The sequence below is a fragment of the Micropterus salmoides genome, unplaced genomic scaffold, assembly GCF_014851395.1.
Source record: "Micropterus salmoides isolate LMB-PRFRI ecotype aquatic unplaced genomic scaffold, ASM1485139v1 Ms_hic_scaffold_5, whole genome shotgun sequence".
Taxonomy (NCBI): Eukaryota; Metazoa; Chordata; class Actinopteri; order Centrarchiformes; family Centrarchidae; genus Micropterus; species Micropterus salmoides.
Window position 1 is genome coordinate 31,128,125 of NW_024044237.1, and position 21,749 is coordinate 31,149,873.

The following is a 21,749-nucleotide window of genomic DNA, read 5'->3' on the forward strand; positions in this document are numbered from 1 at the left end:
TATAGTCAAATACCCCCTATTTTACCTAACATGACACTGTTGTTCTTGTAAACATTGTTTACTTACACAAGTGAAAATACAGAAATAAAAATGTCAGCTGTTCTTTGTGTGTAACATGCAATTATACTGTGATTTTGTTGGATATGCTGGTTGTTTACCGCACTGCATGTTTGAAAGCTAAAAACAAACACAGGATATAGCAAAGCTTTCATCTCTCTTACTTGCATAATATCTTGAATGCCAAAACTCAGCTTAATAAAATGAACATTGCCAACAACTTCAGCTTGCAAAGTTTATTGAGGATCCTCAAGCTATTTGATAAAGCTATGCAATTTATTAATTACAGGTTGGTTTTTCTCTCCAGAAAAGCTCAGGGGTATTTTTAGTAACTCAGTAAAATCAACTAAATATACTCTTCTTCTTGACTTGGGAAAGCAAGAAATAGCAATTAAGAAATAATTTATTTCTGTTACTGATTTTCATTGCAGTTTAGAATACTATATGAGTGGCTATTCATTTGGAGCGTCCTTCAATTTTAGGACAATGTTCCCTACTATCAATGGTGCAGAGGCTTGACATCCATTCCATGAGATGCTTTGCTGTCTCCCCCCTCCAAACCTCTGTGATTTCACATCATTGGTATAAACAGAAAGGAAATGAAGGCCAGGATCTTGTCTGTAGTTTCATTTATATGGTAATCTGTCTGTGGACCTTGGTTGGGATTTGAGTGCATCCAGCATAAGGTTTGGTTATGCATTCAGCTGGACATGTTCTGACAGCAGTGGAAAGCCTATACATCCTTGTAGCGTACAGGCAATCTATCATTTGCGAGGTTTGGCAGCATTTTACCAGACTCCATAACTGTTCCATTTATTTAGAGGACTATCTGTAAAATATCTGTTGAATATAGAACAGCCATGCAGCTGAGGTTAACTTTTGTCATAAATCCTGAACATAAAGTAGGAATTTGACTGACTGTACTCTCTGCAAACTGTAAATGGCAAATGTGGGGAAGAAAAGAGGAAACAAGAGATTTTTCATAGGCCACGAATGCAAACACATGCCTTTTGAAAGCCACTGAAAGAGTGGCATGATGGATGCAACTTAGTGTCTGATAGTGAAAAAGGCACCACTGCTTTGAAAATGTAGCATATTTTAAAAAGGTTTCAGGTATAAACAAGAACAAAGGAATATTGTCTATCTATCCATCTATAAACCTATCTATCCATGTATGTGTACGTGTAGTATGATAACGTAGCACTTAAATATTAATACTGTATACATCATCATCTTAATACATGAGTCATTTTAGTGTTACATTTCACATTAGTGTTTGATTGCTCTTTTAGCTTTTATTGGTTTTTATTGCTTTATCTGTATTTCCCATGCTGCAGCAAAGTTTTTACATATTATTTATCTTACTCTTGATATTGTTCATATTCTATCTATTTTTTGAAAATCTGTGATAGCTGAATCTGCATTCAAAGAGCTGATTTGAAACTCAGATAAAACAAGACTAAGAGTCTCAAGCAATATTTGTTCATAAACTGAAGAATAAAAAAAATAAAGACTGACCAGATGATGGCTCTAGATGAAAGATCAGAGGATCACAAGAGTGATTACAATTCATCCTGAAGGGGACAGGAATGTGTGAACCAAATGTTATGTCAATCATCACATAGTGCTGGACCAATAGACATTGCCATCCCTAGAGCCACTAGCATGGCTAAAAAGAAATGAAATTCTTCTGAGATAAACCAAATAAAGGTTTGATAACTTAATCCATATAATTTACCACTACATTTTTAGGGGAGTACTATTTATGAAATGTATCCTGCATATGAAAGTATCCTACAGGGGACAAACTCTTAGATCTCTTCCTGGCACTCTGCAGATCAGTCCGTCCTGCTCCCTCACCAGTTCTTCTTGGTCATTCATCGACAGACCCTCCCCTGGCTAGCTGCTAAGGTTCCTAATGAGGTTAGACTCCTGCCTGCTCGCCTGCACTGATCAGCAATATGTGTGTCATTTTGTGTGTGTGTGTGTGTGTGTGTGTGTGAGAGAGAGAGAGGGTGTGTGTGTGTGTGACAGGGATAAAGCAAGCAAGACAAAGAGAGACTCACAGAAAGACAGAGTGAGTGTATGTGACTTGGAAGGGGATAAAGAAAGTGTGTAAGAGAGTACACGTGTGTGTGTGTGTGTGTGTGTGTGTGTGTGTGTGTGTGTGTGTGTGTGTGTGTGTGTGTGTGTGTGTGTATTTATTGGGTGTTCTTTCTGTGCCATATGTATTGACCTGGAATAGGGTTAGTACTAATGAGGAGAGGGGGAGAGATGTGAGGGGAAGCGCAGGTTTGCCTGGTCAGGCTTAATTCATGTTTAGGGGGGTTCAGATTTGAAGTCATGCACTGGTTGTGCTGAATAGCAGCTACTTTCAGGGTTTGTGTCACAGACAAAAGCTTGGCCAGTAATTTGAATGGTGGTAAGTGATTGTCTACAGAAAGAATAGACACCCATGCCAGCAACCATTACCAATACTGTAGCAACTGTGTAGCAACTTAGAGTTTCAGTTATGCAAATGTGTCTCTGAGGTAAAAACAAGACTAATGCCTGGTGCATACTGGAGGATTTTCAAATCTTAACTCATTTTTAAAATGTAGGATACCACAGACAACAACAAATTTAGCCGATTTTTTTATATGTTATTCGTAAAAACGCACACACCTGACAAGTCAAGACGCAGGACCACACACGTTGCGTTAATACAAAATTATTTCCGAGTGGCGATAACGGGTTCTTGTGATCTCACAGAAATTAGCGTGATAAACAAACTTGCAGGCATACTGTCATTGTCAGCTAGTTGCACTTGTGTGCGCTATGTTTTGCACATGAAAACAAAAGGAGAAATAAAATTGTGGATGAACCGATGAACTCATGGCTGAGAAGAGGGGAATCAGCATGGTTTATACATTTTATAGTGTAAGCAAATACACAACACACTGGTGACACCCAGGATCATCACAGCAATGCTTTGAGCTAAATGCCAACATCAGCACGCTAACATGCTCTCAATGGCAATGCTAACATGCTGATATTTAGCAGATATAATGTTTACTGTGTTCAGTTAGCATAGTAATATTTGCTAATTAGCACTAAACACAAATTACAGCTGAGGCTGGAGGGAATGCCATTAGTGTTGCAGGTATTTAGTCATAAACCAAATCAATCAAATTGAAAATTTTACCTGATTATGGGGCTAGGACTTCTTTTATGCACAAGATGAAATCCTAAGGGCTCTTACAAGTTAGCTAAAATTCATCCTGTGGGAGATATAAATGCATGGACTGCATTAAGCTAAACGTACATACATTTTTTGGAGCAAAAAATTCATCTGGAGTTGTGTTTCAGGCTACCTTACATATGTGAGTCCAATATTCACCCTCGTTTTAGCTCTGATTTGCTCTCCACCAACACAGGAAAAAGTCACTATAGGACTCATCCTCTGGGGACCATGAATGTCTGTACCATATTTTACACTTCCACAAGTGTGGGAAGATGATGGATTTGCCAGCATTACCATCACCAAAGAAATGCTGCTAGTGTGACTAACTTTTTTTGAGCCAAGGAATAATCTTCCTGGCAAGCCAATGCTGGTTATTAAAGTTTAATTTCCTTTTATCTTATTGCATCATTGTAGTGTTTTAATAAAATGTATATATTTGTCCCAAAGCTGTGCTCTATACACTGTGAAAACTGATATCCAGTAAGGTCTTGAGACTGCTGATTAACATCTGCTGCAAAAGTCAAATCAGGTCAAATCTGTTAAGCACTCTTGACAAAACAAATTTAAATACTGGCAGAAGTAAGACGGAGCAAACAGATTGCATATTGATGCCAAGAGGGTAGAGTCTGTGCCAGTTTTTTTCATGTATTCATGTGCAGCATCCATTTATGATATCATGTGGCATCCTAGTCTTAGCCTGCCTTGTCATTTTAATATTTCTCCCCCTGCTATATGTGTTAGTGAAACTCAGAGAGTCTTTGTTCCATTTTCACTGTTCTCCATCTGTCCCCGGGCCCCGTTACACCCAAGACTTTGATTCAGTCGACAAACGGTGTGTGTGCAACAGCTATAGCGGCAGAGCAGGGTTTTGTCCTGAGATGAACTCTGCAGCAGCTGTGGTGAGGGCTGCTCACTGCTGACAGAGGGAAGAAACAGAGGGAGCGAGAGCAAAAAGCATGGGAGGGAAAAAAACAGACAAAGGGAGAAAAGGCCGACAGAGAAGGCAGACATGACAAATAAGAGGAAGAAGAAAAGTCTAAAAGAGGGAGAGAGAAAAATGAAAAGATGAAGAGAAAAATTACAATAACAGCATAAACAGCACAGAAGTGAGTGACAGGAAGAGAGAGAATGAGCCACGAAGAAGCAGAGCAACAGGAAAACAGCAGCGAGACAAAGAGAAAGACAGGAAAATGAGTAAAATATGGAAGAAATGGGTCAAAGGGAGGACAACAAAGCCAAGAAAACAGGCAGGGGCAGAAAAAAGCATGAGAGAGAAAAGAGCAAATTGGCAAAAAAAGAAGAATCACAATAGGTGGGACTATGGAAAAGGGAAAAGGGGAAAAGGGAAAAGGGAAAAGGGGGGGAGGGGGGGTGACAGACATCAGGAAAGAGGGAGATATCAAAAACAGATAGAGGGTGAGAGAGAAAAAAAAGAGAGTAGGGAGAAAGACAGTGACAGAAGAAACACAGAGACTGAAATAAAGTAAAAAAGACATAAAAGAAGAAAACAAAGGAAACAGAGCCAAGAGGACTGAGAGCCAGGTAACGAGAGGGAGGGAGGGAGAGAGAGAGCAAACCTTTGCCAACACTGTGAAATTTCCTCAACTCACGGCGATAATAGCTCTGTATAATAAGCTGATTTAGCAGCTCAGTACCAATAAAACACCCATGTGGTGCTCACTTTTCTCAGCTTGATGGGTAAACGCTGTGTTTCAAGTGAATCTGCTTCTCATTGTTCTGTTTGTGCTGTACTCATAATGCTCAGCTCCAGTAAAACTAGAAAGGAGGGCACTGTAGATTCCAGCTTAGATAAACAATTAACATTGTGGTGCTGTGTTTATTGATCTGTCTAGGCGTTTTGTACCATGGGACACAACATGTTGAAATGCTTTACAGAAGCTGGTTTCGATAACTCTACCTGTAGGTGGTTGAGAAATTGCCTGTAAAACAGATGTCAGTAAGTTGTAGATGAAGCAGCGGACAACAACAGAGGAGTTCCTCAGGATTCATAGGTCTTGGACAGAATTTACATTAATTATGACTGAATGTTGTGCCTCTGTATTGCTGTGATTCCATAGAGACCGATGTTCTCTGAGCTACGCCCACTTTTGAGTGATCCAATCAATCAATTTGATCAAATCCCTGAGAAATATAAAATGGACATCTCTATCCCAAAGGTACAAGTAGCACTGGTTAGCCTTCATTTATAAGACCATGCCTTCAAAGAAAAACATGTTGCAGTACTCCTTTAAATTTCATTGTGATTCACTGGTGCTCTGTCTTCTTTTGGAAATTCCTAGGATTAAGAAACCTTGGAAAACCAGTTGTCCTTTAGCAGTAACAATAAGAATACTATATGGACTTGGATTGCTTGGTTACTCACAATTTCCCTCTGTCATTGAAATATTGCCACAAGCTCAATTTTAAGTTGTCCACTTCACTGGTGAACTGTTCATCTTCATTGCAATATTTAGTTTGCAATGTTGTTTTTTATCTTGTAACTGCATCTTGTTTACCAAATATTATTGTGTATAACCTAGTAAACAAGACATTCCTTAAAAAGAGAACTTGTTCTCTATGAGTTTCCCCTGTTTATATATTAAGCTTTAAATTTCCAGCTGCTTCTTTCAGATTCCACTCTCCCACATTGCTGTTGGGTGCAAACCTTGTAAATCCAAAAGGGGTGAATTAGAATATTATTCTCTATAATATTATCTCTCCTTATTGTCCTTGGCTTTAGCTGTAATAATGCATAGTATGACAACTCCCCCACACTTACAACACCGGTGTTTCAGTGTCTTGTCTTTCCAGAGACAGACATTTGACTTAAGATTTTACAGTCAGGTGTTTTACTTATCCTATTCAGTGAAAGTGGGAACACCTGTATGCATGTTGGGCCACTGTGTTGAGCTTCAAAGAAGAAAACAGGTTTTCCACAGAGAGTTGATGAAAGCTTTTCATCCACGCTCCTTGATGAGAGACTGTAGGGATTATGTAAACAGGCAACAAAGAGGAATACAGTATGTACAATCTCTCGTTCTCCAGCTTTGTTGGCCATGAGTTACTTCATTGTTGTTGATCAGAAACTGCTTTCATCGCTGCCTGTTTTTTTTTTAAATTTTGAATTCAACTTCTGCTGCACTGCAACGGATAGGAGGGTACTCCTTGAAAAATCTTCCCTTTGTAAAATTTAAATTCATAAAAGTGCATTCAGTCTTTTTGATAGATCTAAGAGCTGTTCATGAAAACAGATTAGCACAAGCAGGTCTGTTAAGCCATATTGTAAATACTTGGTTCTTGAAGGGCTCATGAATACCCCCGTCCCCACCTGCCGTACTACAGTGACACAAACTGCTCTGTGTTTGAACTGTTGCCAGTTAAGAGTATAACATTCAGCAGGCTGGCTATCACAATAGCATCTGAAACCAACTCTGTGATTACGTTTGTTGGCACTGTGGGAGTCCAAAACTTTATAGGAGCTGTAACTAAGATTTATACTGCCCCATAGCAACAAAGTGATCATAATGTATCTGCAGAGGGATGATGGGGTTTTTGATCAATACAATCACACAGGAGGTTCAGAGATTCCTGGCTTTCAAACTCACTTTGGATGTTGTTGAAAGTCAAGTTAAAGTTATAAATCTTCTGTGGTTCTATGAATTATGGCTGATGTTGAGATCATCATTGATTGTTTACAGGACAGAGTGGTGGAAAAAATAAGCTTACATATGCTCTCATGGATCAGAATCAAGGCATGAAGGGTTATATCTAGCAAATTGTAATTACATGATTTGTTTTGACCTTTCAAGTCAATCTTATTCCAGTACTAATATTATATGTATATTGATAGTTATTGGTCGCTGTAATCATTTATACTTTCCATACATCCCCTCTGTAGAGTAACTACACAATAGAAACAGACCTCATTCCATGCAAAAATGCATTCTTAAGTTCAGCTGAGGCTAATATGAGGCTTATTTAGCAGTGTGAGTTAACCAAATCAAGTGGGTATTTTCCAAATCTTCCAAAATTTATTCCCAGAGAATATTTGGGCAATCAAACAACATGTAACTGCCAGAACCAAGATATCCACTCAATTTGGTTAACTCAGACTACACAAACCTCAAACATTCATATTAGCATCACAGGACATTTTGTCCATGAAGTCTCAAAACAACAAACTAATAACGCAATATTATTATTCCAGCACTTTGCCAGTTTATTCTCACTGTTGCACAAGTGTAATTTTTTATTTTATTTTTTGTAATTTTTTCATCTCACTTTAAGTGTATGTATTTAAAGCCTCTCTCACGGTCACTGGACCTCCAACTACAACATGAATTTCCATTCAAAATGCTTAAATTGCAGTTGTTTCCTCTTCTGAATTGTCAAGTAATTGCTGTGAGTTTAGAAAAAGAAATCACATTCTTTAGCTCACAGCCCTCACACTGGCAACTCTAGTCAATCTAATTTGAAACCCTCTATGATGAAGAGCTCTGCATGGCTGCACTTTTGTCATTATAAAAATGGATGAACAAATTTAAATACCCCTTCGTAAAATTTCTCCATGGGCTGCCACTTGGCTGCCTCCTCACCAAATCACTGCTGGCACTGATCTGCAGAAGTTGACTATTTATGCCTGTATGGATGCCAGGTTCTCAAAATAGCAATTAACATTTAGAGAATAAAAGTGGTCTGACAAGATATACTCTTAAGCACTTACTGTATACAGTGGGAGTTGTAGAATGAGTCAGTCTTGAAAATGCATAATTTATTATTATTATATTCTAGTTATCCACAGTTGGCAGTTATGCCAGATCTCTGAGATCTATCTCAGTTAATTGATTACTACACCTTATAAAATTAAGTCTGTAGTGGTGTTTCCACTGTGAAATTATAATATAATCCAAAAAAAATTAGCGTGAAAACAGTCATCTCTCCACAGGAACAATTTTTGTCAGCAACGCTGTGCTTTATACTCATTCATAACGTAGTCACATGACTAAGGATACATTTGGAAATGCATCTTTATTGTCAGTTTTGACTCACTACACTTGCTGTAGTATGCACAGGCTTGTCAATAAGACTAAGTTATCACTGTCTTGTAACAACATTGTATTCTGTTGAGCTGAAACATAGTAGTATCTGATCACAGAGTTATAGAGAAGCTAAATGTCGAGCACCCAACAGCCTAAACTGAAATGATATCTTCTTAATGTTTGCATTCTTGTAAAGTTCCTTCTTTATAAGGCAAGCTGAAAAAATGTTACACAAGAGTCAACAGCATTTTTTGATATGGAAATAATCAGTTTAGTGCCATTTGTATGCAGGTTTTCACTACAACTGCTAGCTAGAGTTGAAAAGTGCTAATAAGAAAAAAATAATTGCTGATGTGTTTTTATGGAATGAAAACTTGTGTGAACATGGCTCTTGATGGCACATAGATGAAGGCCATTGGGATTAAAGTTTTGTTTGGAACGAGCCAGCCACAACTGTCGCCGTGTTGTGCATATTGTGTTGGAGATTCTTAGCGCTCTATCCAAAACAAGGGCATGGGTGGAGAAGAACCAGATGTGGCCACTGGCAGATCCTCCAAGCCTGGACAGTACATACTACATGACATAAGTACCAGATGGTTTGCTCATTAACACCCACTCTCTGAAAACATACGGAAAAGGCTGTGCTTGAAGTCCCAAAAATCTTCATACCATTTTAGCATCTCTGACACATTTTTCATGATATATGGGGTGATGGCAATTAAGCCCAATTAATTAGTGTAACCTTGTCCCATCCTCACTCTGGGCCAAAAGCTAAAATGCTGTTCATTCAGTTAAATGCATTTGAAACACAGCTGAAGTTTGTTTCTAAAATGAAATGTATCTATTTGGAATTTAAATAACATAAGATATGTTAGGCTCCCTTTACATGAATGCATCTAGTATACACCCACATTTTCCTCTCTCTTCAGCAGTGTGCCAATGTAATAGCCAGCGTAGGGCAAGTTACTCACTTTTTGCTTCAAAAAGTAATAATACCACTTTACTTATTACTTGGTATTAAAAGTAATTAGTTATGTTACTGGTTACATTACTATATTACTTTCACTATCCCCTGCCTTCACTGTCCCCTTCCTAAAAAGTGACAAACAACCTGTTTAGCCAGCTCAGTTTAGAATTGAATCTAATCATCAAGTTTCAACTTGATGATTAGCCAAGCCTCAAGATAAAGTTTAGGATAGGTATATACTTAAAAAAACAAAGAAAACAACTGATTGCCTATTTTTCTGCATATTTATAAGAGCAGCAACGAGTATGTTTTTTTTACAAAACATATAACATTTCTTAATGCCACTGGTTGAAGAAAATAAATAAAGCAAGTCACTCCCAACATTTTAACTAATATTTGTCTGCAGGTTAATTTATAACAGCAGTAAGCCTAACAAGTAAGTAATACCTTCAGTGTTTTTACAAAGCGTTGCTTAATGCCACTGGCGTGAAAATAAAAAATAAAATAAAATCTGCAAGCAGTGTTGGGTGGACCCTCGCACGTGTAGCGTGTCGAGATGTGAGGCGGCTGCGTTGCAGATTCTGGAGCTCTGCCGGTGTGGCTGTGAATTTTCCACGCACTTCAGACGCTGCACAAAGGTGTTAATCATCACTTCCTTTGTCCCCTTTGTGGCGCTACATAGCACTTGGCGCTACGACTATAACTGAATATTGGCATGTAGATGTGGTCGGGGGTGACTGTCAAGCATGTAAAGTTTGGTGCAGATGTGAGCATGTACATTGAAGTTACAACAACTTCCTCTTTCATGGTGACTCATATTTTGGACACCATGCCACGGACACAGTGTTTCACAAAAACTCGCAAATATCTGAAGTTGTTCAGACTAATTCCTTAAGAGTATGGAATGTGTAAATCTACCAAAAATTCAAAATGGATGTCTTCCTGTTTGGTTTAGGGCATTGCTCCAAGAGGCTTTTTGGTACATCTGGACATGATACAAGTGCCACAGAAATTTCGTATATGTAGGTGAAACGTGTCGCAGGGCTGCTTTAATGAAGTCACTGCTTGTTTCCAGCAGGTGGCGCTATGACTATGGATGAATGTTGGCATGTGCATATGTTCAGAGCGGGACTCTTATTAAACAAGTAAAATTTCGTAGAGATTTCATCACATACAGTAAGGTTACAACAACTTCTTGTGTCACGGTGAAGAGTTTAAATTCGCCGCCACGCCGATAACCGCAAGCTCACAAGTTTTGCAACATGGCTTCATCAATGTGTTAAGGGTTTTCTGGGGCAGTTTTGAAGTTGATATGTCCAACCTGCTAGGAGTAGTCCATTACAGTGTAAAACGTGTCATTTCAAGTTGCCAGCAGGTGGCGCTATGACTTTGAGTGAATGTTGGTATATGGATGTCTTCAGGGCAGGACTCTTATTACATGTCAAATTTGGTGCAGATGTGAGTATGTACACTGAAGTTATAACAACTTCCTGTTTCATGGCGAATCACTGAACACCCCGCGGGCAAACTGGTTGACTGGTAATAACCGTTTGAAGAACTTTTAATTGTCAGTGGGTTAAGACTGCACAGCGAAAATTTGAAGTTGATCAGACTAATTCCCTTGGAGGAGTTTGTTAAATGACCATTAAATCCAAAATGGCCGACTTCCTGTTGGGTGTGGGGCATCGCTCCAAGATGCTTTTTTGTATGTCTGGACATGATACAAGTCCCACAGAAATTTCATACAATTTGGTGAAACTTTGTCTGGGGGCTGCTCTGTAGGGGGCATAGTGAGCCATTTTGCCACGCCCATGCGGCGAAACCCAAAATATACAAAATTTTTACGTGCAAAGTTTGGTGAGTTTAGGCCTCCAAAATTTAGATTACTTTGCAGAAAAAAAATAATTCCTTCAGTTCCAAAAGGGACCTTATATGTCAGCGCTGGAGTTTTCTTTCTTTCACTTGTTTTCCATTCTTTAGCTTTTTGGCTAACAGCCAACTGCAACTTACCTGCCGTGAAATTGCGCTAAAAAACCAAATAGCGTTCTGGTAACGCAGCGTTACTTGAATTAATAACTGTAATATTATCACTGTTTTAGGAATAGTAATCCCTTGCGCTACTAGTTACTGGGGAAATAATATGACAATACTGGATATGCTACTGAGCAAGGCATTACTGCCCAACATTGGTCATCGGAAAGTGAAACTGAAGTGCCACCTGCTATTTCCGTGCATTACCTTTCTACATAACGTGTAGGCTACTCTTTTTGTTATTTTAGTACTTTATATTGAGTTTAACTCATCAGTGCGTTACTTCACGTTCACAAACGGAACGATCAGTTCACATTTAATGATCAGCACCCCTTAAGCACATTTATGCACAACACATTAAGGATACACTGCCTGTAGACTATTTTTCTGAACTTACTACTCATAAACACAATCCCAGGTTTCTGTTTAAGACTGTTAAACCCAACCCCTCCTTGTGCCTCAGCTGGAAGTAATGATGACTGAATTGTTTTTATCTTATTTTACCAATAAGGTGGTGTCAATCAGAGCCTCTATTACCCCCACGGCCTCTCACTCAGAGGTCCCTCACCAGTTTCGACTTGTTTCGACCCCATCGACTTGTCTGAGCTTTTAAAAACAGTATCACAAATGAGAGTGTCCTCCAGCCCACTTGATGTAATACCTACAAAGTTTTTACTGAAAGTAATGGATTCTGTTGGGCCCCATTTGATCTCTGTTTTTAACAGCTCCCTATCTACTGGTTGTCATTGTGTCGTGGTGTCCCTGATTATTTTAAAACGGCTTGCGTGAACCCACTTTTAAAGAAACCTGGTTTAGATCCCTCCCTCCCACAAAATTTTAGAAAGAATTGTGTCCAAACAGCTGCTCACTGTACTGGAAAATAGTTTCAATCTGGTTTCAGGAAGTACCACAGCACTCAGACTGCCTTTTAATGTCTGCTGATGAAGGCATGTGCTCAGTCCTGGTACTCCTGGACCTTAGCGCTGCTTTTGACACCATTGATCACAACATCATGTTAGACAGACTGAGGCACTGGGTGGGGATCTCTGGTACTGCCCTAGAACGGTTTTCATCCTACCTGTCAAATAGGAGGTTCTCTGTGTCTGTAAACAACTATGTCTCCTCATTCTTTCCAGTTAAATATGGTGTGCCTCAGGGGTCGGTCTTATGTCCCATCTTGTTTTCCTTGTATCTGCTTCCCCTTGGACATATTATCCATAAACATGGTATTTCTTTTCATATTTATGCTGATGACACACAAATGTATTTGCCCATCAGATCCACAGACCCTGGAATGCTGAGTTCACTTAACAACTGCCTTTGTGAAGTTAAAAAATGGATGTCAAATAATTTCCTCTCAGCTGAACTCAGACAAAACAGAAATCCTAGTCATTGGGTCCCAGCAGATGGCAAAACAAATACTGCCCCTAGTAAATCACATTAAGCCTGTTGCAAAGAACCTTTGTGTTTGGTTTGATAGTAATTTAAATTTCGAGCAGCACACCACAAAGCTTGTTCAATCATGTTTTTATCAACTTAGAAATATAGCAAAAATTCGATCTATGTTAACTTTTAAGGACACCGAGACCATTTTACACGCCTTCATCTCATCACGCCTGGATTATTGCAACAGCCTTTTCACTTGTTTAACCCAAAAATCTACTGATCGACTCCAGACTGTCCAGAACTCAGCTGCCAGGCTTTTAACCAGAACAAAGAAATATGACCACATCACCCCTATTTTAGCTTCATTACACTGGCTCCCAGTATGTTTTAGAATTGACTTTAAAATTTTATTGATCACTTTTAAAGCTCTTCATGGCCTCTTGCCTTGTGATATTTCTGACCTTTTAGTCCCATATACGTACCTTGAGATCCTCGGGCAGAGGTCTGTTGTCTGTTCCAGAGTCTCGACTGAAAACTAAAGGGGACAGAGCGTTTGCTGTCAGGGCCCCGAGGCTCTGGAACAGCCTGCCCGAGGAAATCAGGTCGGCTGAGTCAGTGAGCTCTTTTAAGTCAAACATACTTTTATAGGAGAGCCTTTCCCGATCTTATTTGACTTTATTTAATCCCTTTTATTTTATTCTATTTTACTAATTTTATATTTATCTTAAACGTGTATTTTAGTCTTTTCAATGTTTTCTTGCTTTTATCTTGTATTGTTTTGTATTATTGTCTTTTGGGTATTATTGTCTTTACACCTGTTAAAGCACTTTGTAACTTGTTTTTGAAAAGTGCTCTACAAATAAAGATTATCATTATTATTATTATGTGTGGTCAAACTTGATTGGTTTTATTTGCGGAAGACTGCGACCATATTGACAAGGCAATTGCATTTACGCTTCTGTTCAATGTGGTCACAATGTGTCCCTGACCACCTCCAGGGGTGGTTTGGCTGATCGGATCAGAATCTGTACTCAGTGCATCTTGGGTGCATTTACACTTGTACTTTCATGAGGTCAAGTACTATCCAATTGCAATCACTCAAAACACATTTTAATGCCAGGTATAAAGTGGGCCTTATAGTACCTAATGTATAAAGTAGCCTATGTACTTTTGTAAGATTTCATTAAATGTGAATGAAAACTAAACAAATCCTAAAACCATTGCCATATCTGTATTTGATCACTCTTGCAGGTCCTGTTTGACTGGGATGAACTGAGTGAACTGGAGAGATGGCGGGGAGGGGGGAGTGACAGCATTTGGCACACTTGTCTGTTCCACTTCAACTTGATCCATGCGTTGTGATGCCTGCAGTGTCCTGGTTTGGCCTTTCAGCATTAAATGACCAACAGTGGGGTAGGTATTAACAGCATAGCCTGTGGGTTTGCAGCCTCAGTATAGGGGGAAAACACTTCAGTGGATAAAAAAAGGCCTCTGGATTCAAAGAAATCAAGAGGTAACTGAAATAGCAATGGATATATGTGAGATAAAAAGAATCAGTCACTGGAGATTTGTTCGTTTCTGGTGCCATTTCCCTCTCAATACCCTATCTTGCTTTTTGCAGTCTAATTTATTATCTATCTTCAAACTTCAATGCCAAAAAAAGTCAATGGAGCATCAGCACAAACACTAGCTTTTCTGTTCCAGACATATCAGTCAGTCTGCCATGAATTTAGCATTGACTTCAGTATAACTTCAGATACCAGACACACTCATTTAAATGTCCTTCTGCCTCCATAACATTCATTTATTGCATTCCTCAGTTCTGAGTGATTTGTTGATATTCAGCGCCATTTACATGTGAATAAATTTGCAAAGGATATCTTTTTCAGCAGTAAAGCAAATATGTTTATTAAGCACTTTAATATACATCAGAAAATTCCACTTCATATAATACAGGAATTGTTTTTAAATGAAAATTGAATGTACATGGTAAGCTATTTACAATCCAATCACTGACAGTCAAATCAAAGATGATAGACAAAACACAGTCAAGACAAACAAGAGAACTGTTTAATAAGACTATACAGTATGTTTTCCAACTCTAGACCCTATCCTGCCTTGAATCCTTCTATTGACCCTTCATAGCAAAGGTTTGAGCTACTGTAGTACTGAAAAGCTGAGAGCTTTCACTAGGGCTTATAAGTGTTTGTGCATGCGATAGGTTTCTATTCCCCCCGATCCCAGTTCTTGGCAAAAAATAGCTCACTGTTGACAATATGAAAAGCCTGCAAAAATATGACACAGCCTGCAAACGCTAACGCAGCTCCATACAGTTCATGAGAAACAGATGTTTCAGTTCCCTCAGCATCACAGTGAAGCACCTCCTCCCCTCCATCTTCCGCCGGGTTAAGTCCTGTTGAACTGATATTCAGCTTCTCACAGGAAGGAGGTGGGACAGAGTTATGTGTTTTCAACTTTGGCTTTACAACTCTGCATTTCAAACAATATCATTCACAGCTATGTCAGTTGTCTTAATGGCTGAACCCTTTTGAGCCATTTTGTGTCATGCCCCTGAAAAATCCAGCAGCAATTACTGGAAATTAACCACATGACAAAAATGAAACAAAGCTTGGATTTTGTTTCTTGCATTGTAGTAAGTTATACATGTAACTCTGCAGACAAATGCATTTCTTAAATCACTGCTTTCACTTGAGATTGCTGCATTTAGCACCAAATGTTTGCTGACAATACACAATGGGTTATTTAAATATTTTTATGCACACACAAAATAACACACAAGCAACTGAAAAATCCCATAGGGACAAAATGAACTTTTTTTTTTTTTTTTTACATTTTCAACGAACCTCCCTCTTTCTTAGATATTTGTAATAATACACAAATCCAACAAATCTGGGAGTCCAAAATAACTGCAGGCAATTTCTGAACACAGCACCATGGTATAGCGTAATGCAACACAAAATGCAGCAAAAGTGGCTTTTTTCCAAAAAATAAATATGCTTGTATATACCTGTGAAGTAAATTGCCATAGCTATTAACATATTACACACAACATAGGTTTAGCACACTGATCAAGGTTAACACAGATTATTTGGGGTCTCTAGAAAGGCAGACTATCAATGCGCTTAAATTCATACCATGGCATCAGTTACTGTTATGTCATCTGGTTTGTGACAATGTACTCAGTGGTACATTGCTGTCAGTGTGAAGAAGTAGACAGAACAAACAAAATATAAAATAATAAAAAAGCATTGGTATGTTTCTCTCAAACAATTGCTTTGAAAAATCATGGATGGGATACAAAATGAATGGAACAAATTCATGTCTGTCATTGTACTCTTTTAAAAGTGCATACACTGTTTATTAAATAGCATTACATTAAATTAAAATGATAATTTGCATGAATACATGAAGAAGGCTGTAACAGATGTAGGCACATCGATGAATCAGTTCACATAAGCCTTAGGCAGCAATCAACAATCGTCCCTAGGTATTATTTTGAGGTCTCACTGATGACATTGTAAGTATTTTTTTATATAGATGAACAGTTGCTTTGGCACATTCCCTCCAATATCTGCATGACAAATGGCACTCAAGACATCTGAAACAGTATAGGAATGATTTAGGTTAATGTTTTGTTTGGGAGAAAACAGTCTGCTTACCCAGACTGAGACATTCATGCACATCTGATTAAATCCAACTAATGATGCTGTGTTGAGTGCAATCCAGTATCAACTAAAAGTCAGTTATAAGCCACTGTAAATGAACAGAAAAGCCAAATTCTTGCCTACATGCTTTCCCCATGACCTTAATTTAAACTTTGAGACAAATGCTTTATGTATTTCAACAAGAGCACATACAGGAGGACTATTTTGAAAAGTATCTCTTAAAGTATCTCTTACCAGCTATAATGGAGTCTCCTTTTTGTAGTTAAACCCAGGGTCTGATCCTTCAATCTGCAGTTTCAGGGCTTGTTTAAGGCTTAGCTCAGTTTCCCCTATGGGATAGTTCTCTAGAACATCCTGGTGGCCTCTGTTCTGTACAGTCCGAGGAACTGATACCCTACTCAGGAAAACCTGATTACCCTGTAGATGATAGTTGGGGTTGGTCATGATGCCATTTCTCTTCTTCTCCGAACAGGTCTGCTGCTGAATAAATAATTGATCTTGGCCTTGCCCCCTTTCCTGCCGAATTGAACCGCCAATCATGATCTTGCAATGGGGATCCTTCACTGCAATGTTCGCCACTGATTTGTTGAGGGCAATCCTCTTATCAAACTGTGTCATCTCGTACTCCAGGACCTGACTTTGGGTTGATCCGCTGTTCTTGACTTTTTTCTTGTCTCCCAGTGCTCCTTTACCATTTGATGTCCCATTTCCGTTCTTACTTCCCTTTGTTGACTTGAGACCAGATTTTAACTGAGACCAGTCAAAGTCATTGGATGGAGATGATGGCTGCTGACCAATAGACTTAGTTGTAGAAGAAGGGGACACAATAGACTGTCTGCTCCGGCTGCGAGGCAGTGAGTGCTGTTGGATTTGTTCTGTGAATGTCAGTCCATGAAAACTGTCGATTGGCACAGTCTGTGCTGTGGCTGTGGATGATGTGGTTCTCAAGGAGGAGTTCTTTGAACTCTTGAGGGAATTATTTGAAAGGGAGGATTTCTGTCTGTCTACTGTAGAATCGGGAGATTCTGATGGCGAACTAAAAGCATGGACGGGTCCGTTTGGTAGACCACGTCCAGACGACTGCATATCTCCTGCCCCAGTGCTGCCAGAGCTACTTGATTTAATTGTGAGGGACTGCATTTTACCAGTCACAGCCAGGGGTGTTTTTTGCTCCATGGTGTGTACTGGAGAAGGATTGCAGCCATTTAGAGTTGTGGCCCCATACTTTTCCAGAAGTTTTATGATCATTGAGTGGCCACCTTTTGCTGCCACTCTCATTGCTGTGCGTCCAAATTGATCAGCGTGGTTTGGGTCAGCACCATTTTCAAGAAGTATTTGTACAACATCAATGTGACCCTCTTGAGCAGCTATACCTAGTGCTGTTGCTCCCTGGTTACAAGTATGATCCACATGTGTGCCGTTCTCTATCAAAAACTGCACAACTTTCGTGTGTCCTTGCCATGCAGCAGACTGGAGGGCAGATCGCTTCTCATTGTCACAGGCATTCACATCAGCATGATAGTTAATCAGCAGCCTCACCATTTCAACATGCCCTTGCCAGCAGGACACGTGGAGGGCCGTTCTGCCCTCAGTGTCACAAGCTTCCACATTTGCACCATTTTCAAGGAAATACTCTGCCATGGCCAGCTGATTTTCAAGTGCCAATATGTAGAGTGTTGGGCGTCCATCTGCATCTTTGTAATCTATATCAGCACCATGGCTCAGCAGCAGTTCAACAATGTCCCTGTGACCTTCTAGTGCAGCCACCCTGAGAGCATTCCTCCCATCATATCCCCTCTCGTCAATGCATGACTTGTTTTCCAGAAGAATTTGCACACAATCATAATGTCCCTCTTGTGCAGCTAATATCAGCTGTATTCTGCCGTCATTATCAACCTCTGTACAACGAGCACCTTGCTCAATAAGGGCATCACACACTTGACGGTGGCCCTCAAACGAAGCCATGTGTAGCGGGGTCCAGCCTGCATCATCCCTGTGATTCTCATCCAGACCTCTGTCCAGCAGAGTTCTGACCACCTCTACATTACCTTGAGCAGAGGCAATGCTCAGTACAGTCCTTCCTTCACTGTCGATGCTATCAACAGCAGCCCCCCAGAAAAGTAAAGTGTTGACAACTGAGGCATGGCCCATTGATGCAGCAGCAAGAAGAGGAGTGCGACCATTGTTGTCTGTGTGATCAACATCAGCCCCGCCTTCCAAAAGCAGATCAACTACATCGACATGTCCTTCATAACCAGCCACAAGTAGAGGAGTCATGCAGTCTTTATCACAGTGGTCAACCTCTGCTCCCCTGTCGATCAGAAGGCTCACAACAGAAGCATGGCCTTTACTTGCTGGAACACAGAGAGCAGCAACTGAAAGGGCAGTCCTCCCATCCACATCTTCATGATTAACTTCGGCCCCGTGGTCCAAGAGGTGCTCAACAATCTCTCTGTGTCCCATGTATGCTGCAGCAATGAGAGCTGTTCTTCCTTCATTGTCTGCCTTGTTGACCTCAGCCCCGTGCTGAAGAAGGTTCAACACTATGTCTTCATGGCCTCCCCAAGCAGCAGCTCTCAAAGCAGTTCTACCATCAGCATCTGCACAGTCCACTTTGGCACCGGCATAAAGCAGAGCAGATACAACCTCTGAATGTCCACCCCAAGCTGCTGAGCGCAGGGCTGTCCATCCATCATGATCGGTGTGGTTTATGTTGGCCTCACAACCAATTAGGCAGTTGACCACTTTGGTATGGCCCTGCCTTGCAGCAAGAGTAAGTGCTGTTTGTCCATGGTTGTCTTCTAGCTCCATGTTTGCCCCTCTAGATATAAGCAAGTTGACCACATCAAGGTTTCCACTGTATGCGGCGTTGGCCAGCAGAGTTCTCCCACTGGAGTCACACTGGTTCACAGATGCCCCGTTGTCAAGTAATGTCCGTATTGAGTCCTCTCTTTCCAGGGCCTGTTGTACAATACATGACGCATGGTCATCCTCATTGTTTACATGAGCTCCAGCTTTGACCAGAAGTTGTAGGACCTCCTGTTCTCTTGGTATGGAGGTGGTCAAAGAGTCTTTAGCAGGAGTTCCATTCCAAACCATCCAAAGAGCCAGATTAAATGGCTCAATCTGTAGATTGGAATTGACAAGGTGAAGTGCAAATTCCTGCACTTCAAGTGGTTTGAGTTGCTTTGCCCGGCAAGTATAACTCATCGCCAACATCCTATGTCCCTCTGCTGCATTGCACAAGTACTTCTGGGTGCAATGCTTGACATCCAGTAGCCACTCTGCAAAACTGTAGTGAAAAAGGATTTTAGTACTCCCAAGGCCATCAACCAACAACTTGGAGAGAATGTCCATCTTTTTCTGAAACTCTTCCATAGTCAGTGTCATGTTTTTGGTCCAGACTGCATGGTACAGTTCCTTGACAGTGAGAGGTCTGCATGTGGCCAGAATTACATTAAGGATGGGCTGGACTTTGGCAAACTGTTTTCTGACGAATAGTCTCTGGCAGAGCCACAGGTAGAGGCCATTGAGAGTTCCAGGGATGTCACGGATCTCGCGAAGCATAATGAAGTTCTCTACCACACCGTCCAGCACACGCTCCAGGTAGAGGAAGCAGCCACTGCTTTTAATGTGGAGTTGGTTGAGCATCTCAGCTGTCTCCTTGGTCAGGTGCTGCCTCAGGGCCTCCTCCTGGTCCAGCCTGTGGAGGATGTACTGTTGCACATCCTTGACAATGTAGGCCTTACGCAGATCATCAAGGCTGATTTTGCGGAATCCTGTAAGAAAAGAAATTGACATTAGAGGAGTCTGATGACATATGGATGACTTGGGGGAGGATTATAAAACAACTTAGTCAGACAGTATATGAAGAATATGAAAAGATGTAAAGGATAAATATAACAATGAATGTCAGCGGTTGTAGAATTTATAGTTGACGATGAGCAGTGTTACTTGAGTCTGCCCTTGAGATCATACCCTGTATTTATTCACTGATGCTGTACCTTTGGATAATTAGGTTAAGCCAACTATTAATTTTCTAAAGGCATATGATATAATTAAACCTAAAGCCATGTTGTTAAAGAAAATCCTTTCAGAGGAGAACATAACCCTTCAGGCTGCTAGAAGCAGACATGATCAGCAGGAGTTTGATCAGTTTAGAGCAAAAAGAACGGAAATTAGTGCACTATATTGTGACTCATGCAGAAGCAATTTCAGCTGTAATAATTTAGGGGGGGTGTTGTGTGTTGGGATAAAAACAACAATAATTTAAGTACAAACATGACTGAAATAATAAATAAATTATATTAAAATATACTTGTGCTGTTGCTTATCCATGTACCGTAACACCCAAATGTACAAATACTAATCGACAGAAAAACCTAAAACGGGAAAGCACCAGTCTTAGCAGAAAGCTTGTCTAAAAAAAACAAGAAGATTCCCTGCAAAAAAAAAAAAATAATGAATTTCAATACTAAAGTTAAGTTGGTTAGGTTAATCCATCCATTGACTCTAGATGTTATGAGTGCTTAATCAGCAGGAGCAAATCTGTGGTAGGGGCTGAAGATGTACATGGATCAAAATGGAGGACAGCAAGGGAGACATAATTTCCGAGCCTGCAGCACATCAGTGGTCTATAAAACATCTCTCCAGTGCCTCACTTATTATCATGCTACATGCTCCCAGCACAGACCTCAGACCTCCACACTCCTCAGAAATCCTTCTGAAAAAAAGAAATTATCACAGTGGGTCTTAATGAATGAGCTTTAATGGTAATTCATCTCAGAGACGTGGAAAATGGCTCCATAATAGCCTCAGCTAATGGGCATAAAGTGAACTTTCCTCCATGTTAAAACAATGTGTTCATGGTCTGTGTATTCCTAGTCAGAAAACCATTTTTGCATACTTACATTTACAGTTCCCATGGTTCTCAGGGTTACAGGGACAGGAAAAGAATATCACCAGCGGCTCTCTCAGTGTTATTGACATATTGTACTATACAATGACTAACAAGCCTCCTACTATAGTGAAGGCAGTTGCATTTTTCTCCTTAAATAGTTACACTTATATGCCAGGCTGAACATGGATTCAAACAATGACCTTTTAAAAGTAAAATAATTAAGTTTTTCATTTTAGGCATTTCATTATAGACTGAACAATGTATGTACTGACAGCAAACTACTCTAAAAAGGTTTTGTTGAAAAGAATCTACTAAAATCAGCACCAGTACTTTGATTGCTTTGATTATATAACAACTTTTCCCTGTACATAATGTGAATAAAACTCTATCACGAAGCCTGAGGCAGTTCGTCTGAATGCTATTCTGTGGGTAGAAAAGCCTATGAAATCTTATTCCACAC

At 39.9% G+C, this 21,749-nt stretch overlaps 1 protein-coding gene across 1 annotated transcript in view; it reads right to left on the reverse strand.

Annotated features, from left to right (window-relative positions):
- Nucleotides 1-14,584: 14,584 nt before the first annotated feature.
- ankrd50 (ankyrin repeat domain 50) overlaps nucleotides 14,585-21,749 on the reverse strand; it is a 37,656-nt gene continuing 30,491 nt past the window's right edge. The window contains exons 4-5 of the mRNA XM_038698685.1: nucleotides 16,624-20,168; nucleotides 14,585-16,322 (exon numbers count right to left, since the gene is read on the reverse strand). Of these exons, the coding sequence (XP_038554613.1) occupies nucleotides 16,627-20,168 (3,542 nt within the window). The 3' untranslated portion in view covers nucleotides 14,585-16,322; nucleotides 16,624-16,626. The remainder of the gene's footprint in view (nucleotides 16,323-16,623; nucleotides 20,169-21,749) is intronic.